The 4,395-nt window shown below is 47.2% G+C and overlaps 1 protein-coding gene across 2 annotated transcripts in view; it reads left to right on the top strand.

Moving 5' to 3' along the window:
- The first annotated feature begins 247 nt into the window (after positions 1–247).
- The window catches only part of POLR1A (RNA polymerase I subunit A), a 57,169-nt gene continuing 53,021 nt past the window's right edge, over positions 248–4,395 (top strand). The window contains exons 1-4 of one of the 2 annotated variants that reach the window (XM_081265013.1): positions 248–403; positions 2,115–2,240; positions 2,520–2,724; positions 3,874–4,023. In XM_081265013.1, coding sequence (XP_081121139.1) covers positions 327–403; positions 2,115–2,240; positions 2,520–2,724; positions 3,874–4,023 — 558 coding nt within the window. In that variant the 5' untranslated portion in view covers positions 248–326. The remainder of the gene's footprint in view (positions 404–2,114; positions 2,241–2,519; positions 2,725–3,873; positions 4,024–4,395) is intronic. The other variant, XM_081265014.1, reaches the window with a different exon arrangement.

Genomic DNA, 4,395 nt, shown 5'->3' with positions numbered 1-4,395 from the left:
GCAGGAAGCGCCACCGGGAAGGGGGGCGCGTGCACGCTCGGCTGGGAGGCCATCTACAGAGCGGAGTCAGAGCGCCTCACTGGCCTCCGAGGAATTTCTTAAAGTAATACCTCGGCGTCTTGCGTCTCTTTGGCTGCTTTCAAGGTAAAATGGGAGTCGGAATCCGAAGCCATTCTGCCTGTCCCCCCCCCCGCAGCGGGAGTGGTGTCGTCCGCGCAGGCTCCGGAGGCCGCGTCCGCGCATGCGCAGTAAGAACCGCAGCTTGGCTGCAGACCGGAGTCTGGGAGGGAGTCAGCTGAGGTACCCCGAGCAGCGCGCTGGCAAGGATGTCGGGCTCCAAGCACACGCCCTGGCGGCGGCTGCAGGGCGTTTCCTTCGGGATGTATTCGGCCGAGGAGCTCAGGTAGGCGGGCGGGCGGCCGGTGGGCTTCGCGTCGGCTCCGTTCCCTGTCAGGGCACCCTGCGGGGCTGGCTCCGGCCAGCACCCCTCCGCGTGTCCCGCCTGGCCGCCGGGTCGGGACCATAGCATTCCAACTCGCGACTATACTCTGAACACGTCCTCCTTTTCCTTTCATGAGAAGTACCTCTGCTGTCCCTGCTTCGTGGTCAACTGGTCCGCCCACTGACGCTTCCCAGCGTCCACGTGCGCTCGTCGCGCACCGCGGCGCGAACCATTCACTGGGGAATGAATGTTGGCGTAGCCGGAGGTCCTTCTCTGGTCACTTTTCTTTTTTTGTAAATATTGCTCCCCCATACAGTGTCAACACTTTCACTACTGGGATTCAAATTTAAATCTCCAGCGCAAACATCTTCCTGATAAGTCACCTGATTTCCCATTTACTGCGCTGTTTTTGAATAAATATTTGAATTTCACAGAGATCTTAAACTCAAACATCAAAAAAATCAACATTCATTCCCCACCTCCAGCTGAGGGAAACCTGCATCTCCAAAATGGTGATACCTCTGTCCTGATGCGTAGTTTACTTACTGAACTCTTGCAGTGTGTGACCTGCATATTTGTCATTCTTATTTTCACCCCCATTGCCTTTGCCTTAGACTAGATCCTTTCCTAAACTAAGAAATTAGGAATTCTTTTCTAAGGAATTTGAATTCTTTTTCTCCCACCTTCTCCTCTTCACCCTGATGCCTATCCAATCCCTTCACATAACAGTCAGAATTATTCTTTCAGAGTGTAAGTGTAATCATACTACTGTTAGCCTTAAAACTCTCCAAAGGTTTTCTGTTGCCCTCAGATAAAAGTTACTTTCTTAGCATAGCCCACTTAGACTCCTATGATTAGTCCAATGCTGATTTTTAGCTATGGCATGACCCTTTTCTAGCCCTCCTGGACCTCTTGGATACTGCAGAAACTGCTGTCATATTTCAGCATCTTCAAGCTGTTTCCTCTGCATGCAACATCCTTTTAGCCAGAGGGACTCACTTCACTCTGTCCCCACCATGCCTAAGGTCTTGGTTTAGTGTCCTTTTTTTCTGAGATCTGTGTGTCCTGCCTACTTTCCATGCATGTTTATATTTGGTTCTTTTCTCTATCCTTGAATTTCCTGTATGTCTCCTTCCTTTCTTTTATTCTCCAGTCTGGTTGAATGCATGGATGAATTCCTGAGCTACCAGTCCAGTCAGTAACATATGCTCACCCAGAAATTGTAGTACAGTTTCATCCAAAAGCAAAAATGTTTTAGGTGGCTTGAATTCTTCAAAAGATAATTGTGGAGTTTTCAGAGAAGAGCATGAGCAAATTTATATCCATTGCTAAGATCATAGACATGTTTGGATTTGGAGTTGAATGTAAAGCTAATACAGCTGTTATGCAATTGCTCCTCATGCCCCTCTCCCTCTACTTTTTGGCAACCAACGTTTTGCTCTGTAGCTTTCCATCTCAGTCTTATTCAGTTTTTATCCTTAAATCTGGTTGAATAAAAAGATAAACAAAGTCCTGAGCTACAGGTATCAATGATAATAATGTGCTAGCCTAGAAATTCTAATCATGTCATGTTATATTTTAGCAGCTTTCGATCAGAGTAAATGTCAAGTCCTTAAAATTACCTGGAAGGGTCGTTCTACTCTTCTGGTCCTTGACCTCACCTCTCTTCCAGGTACCCTGGCCTCCTATCCCACCATGCACCCACTTCAGAATGTCTGCACTTTCCTGCTGTTTCTATAAAGCCCTCTCTGCTCAGTGACTGCATTTGCTCCCTCATCTATTTCAGGCATTTGCCCAGGTATCTCTTTGGCGTGGGCTTTTCTGGCCACTGGCCTACCCCTGCATTGTTTGTCTTCCCTCCCTTGTGTTATTTTCTCCAGCATTTTCTGTCTCTTCCCCCCATTAGAATGGAAGGCCTACAAGCAGGCATTCTTGTCTGTTACCCAGCACCCAAACCTACATCTGGCCCATGGTAAACATCCAGTAGGTGCTTGTTGAGTGTGTGAGTGAATGGCTAGAGGAGCTATGCTCAGCACTTGGTGACCTGAGTTTTTCTTGATTTCTTTTATCTCCTTAGGAAATTAAGCGTTAAATCCATCACAAACCCTCGGTACCTGGACAGCTTGGGGAACCCATCAGCAAACGGCCTGTATGACTTAGCTTTGGGCCCTGCGGATTCCAAAGAGGTGTGCTCCACTTGTGTGCAAGATTTCAACAACTGCTCCGGACACCTAGGCCACATCGAACTGCCACTCACAGTGTACAACCCGCTCCTCTTTGATGTATGTGCTGCCCAGGGCGCACGGGTCTTGGGATTGTGTGCTGATGGGATTGTGAGGGCAGCGTCTCCCCAGCAGGGTGTGTGGGAGGAGGTTGCATTCCTATACTGTGAGTTCAAGTGTTCTCTAGAAAGAAAGGGAGTACCTTGAGTAGCAAAATGCAACACAGATCAGGGTCCTTTTTATGAAATTCTTGGGACCAAAAGTGCTGTGGATTTTACTCTCAGATTTTGGAACATTTGCACATACGTGTTGAGACCTCTTGGGGATGGCCTCCAAGTCTAAACATGAAGTTCATTCATGTTTTACATGCACCTTATATGTACAGCCTAAAGACAATTTCATGAAGTGTTTCTAAAATGCCTGTGTTTTAACTGTGACCTGTCACATGAGGTCAGATGTGGAATTTTCCCCCTCTGGTCTTATGTTGGTACTCAAAAAGTGTTGACTTTGGGATTTTTGGATTAGGGATGCTTAGTCTCTAGCTTCATTTTACCTATAGCCCTAACTGAAATTTCAGCTTGATTCCAATTGAGAAGAACCACAGCATGATTCTATTCACTTAGGGGGAAAATGTTCAGATTTACCTTCTGCAACTTTTGTTACAGGGCCTTTGTGTCTTTCAAAAACCTGCGTGGCTCCTCCTAGTAACAGGGAACTTGAGTGGAAAGGCTTTTGAGTCCTTCTGGTGAGTCCGTAGGGTCTTGTCCAGTGGCAGGAGAAGCAAAGCCCCAGGAAGCCCAGGAGTTAGATGAAAATGGAGCTACTGTCTAGGGCCCTGCTCGTGCGTGTTTAGCTCTTTACATCAGCTAACCCAACCTCCAGGAGTGTTTTTTAAGCTGAGGTGATGGCGTACATGGATGTAATTTGTCTATTAATCTGTTAAGAAAAGTTGTTTCTGCTAAGTAGTTGAGTTAAAGTAATTCCCAACCTCAGGCTATACATCTTAGTAAGTAAATTTCAATTTTTAATGGGTTAAAATGAAACCTTAAAAAAAGAGAGGAGAACATTTAATTAGGATCAGAAAGGCCTTTCTACATGTCTAGGCTGCTGTGGCATTCTTAAGGGAGCGGAATCTTGTGAGTGCCCTGGGAATCCCGTGAGCACTTGTCTCTTTTTAATGTCTTGTATCTTTTTATCCTCTCTTTTCAGAAACTCTACCTGCTCCTCCGAGGCTCCTGTTTAAACTGCCACATGCTGACTTGTCCCCGGGCTGTGGTTCACCTCTTGGTCTGCCAGCTGAGAGTTCTGGAAGTTGGGGCCCTACAAGCAGTCTATGAGCTGGAGCGAATTCTGAGCAGGGTACGGGGAAAGTGGTGGCCATGGGAATGCAGAAAGCCAGATGGTGGGAACTGAGATGTTTGTATGGTGTCCCTAATTGCCACCCTGCTAGTCCCCAGAATATGGGATCTTTATAACTGGGTTGCAGGAGCTAGGCATAAGAACTGAGGCTCTACAGTGGTCAGAGTAGTGTTGATGAGGACAGCAGGGAGAGGTGGTATAGTGAGCCATCTCCTTCCCGGACCCGGGTCTGTCCATGAGCCAGCCATCTCCTGCCGGGACCCAGGATCCTGGAGGGACCCAGGCCTTTTGATTATTACAGCCCTTTGGGCTGTAGAACATTCTAATGTAGGAAATTCTTTTTTGTGATGGTGAATTTTTTTGAAGATTCTG

The sequence above is a fragment of the Spermophilus citellus genome (genome assembly GCF_964194105.1).
Source record: "Spermophilus citellus genome assembly, chromosome: 13".
NCBI lineage: Eukaryota > Metazoa > Chordata > Mammalia > Rodentia > Sciuridae > Spermophilus > Spermophilus citellus.
This window is presented reverse-complemented; position numbering and strand designations above follow the sequence as displayed.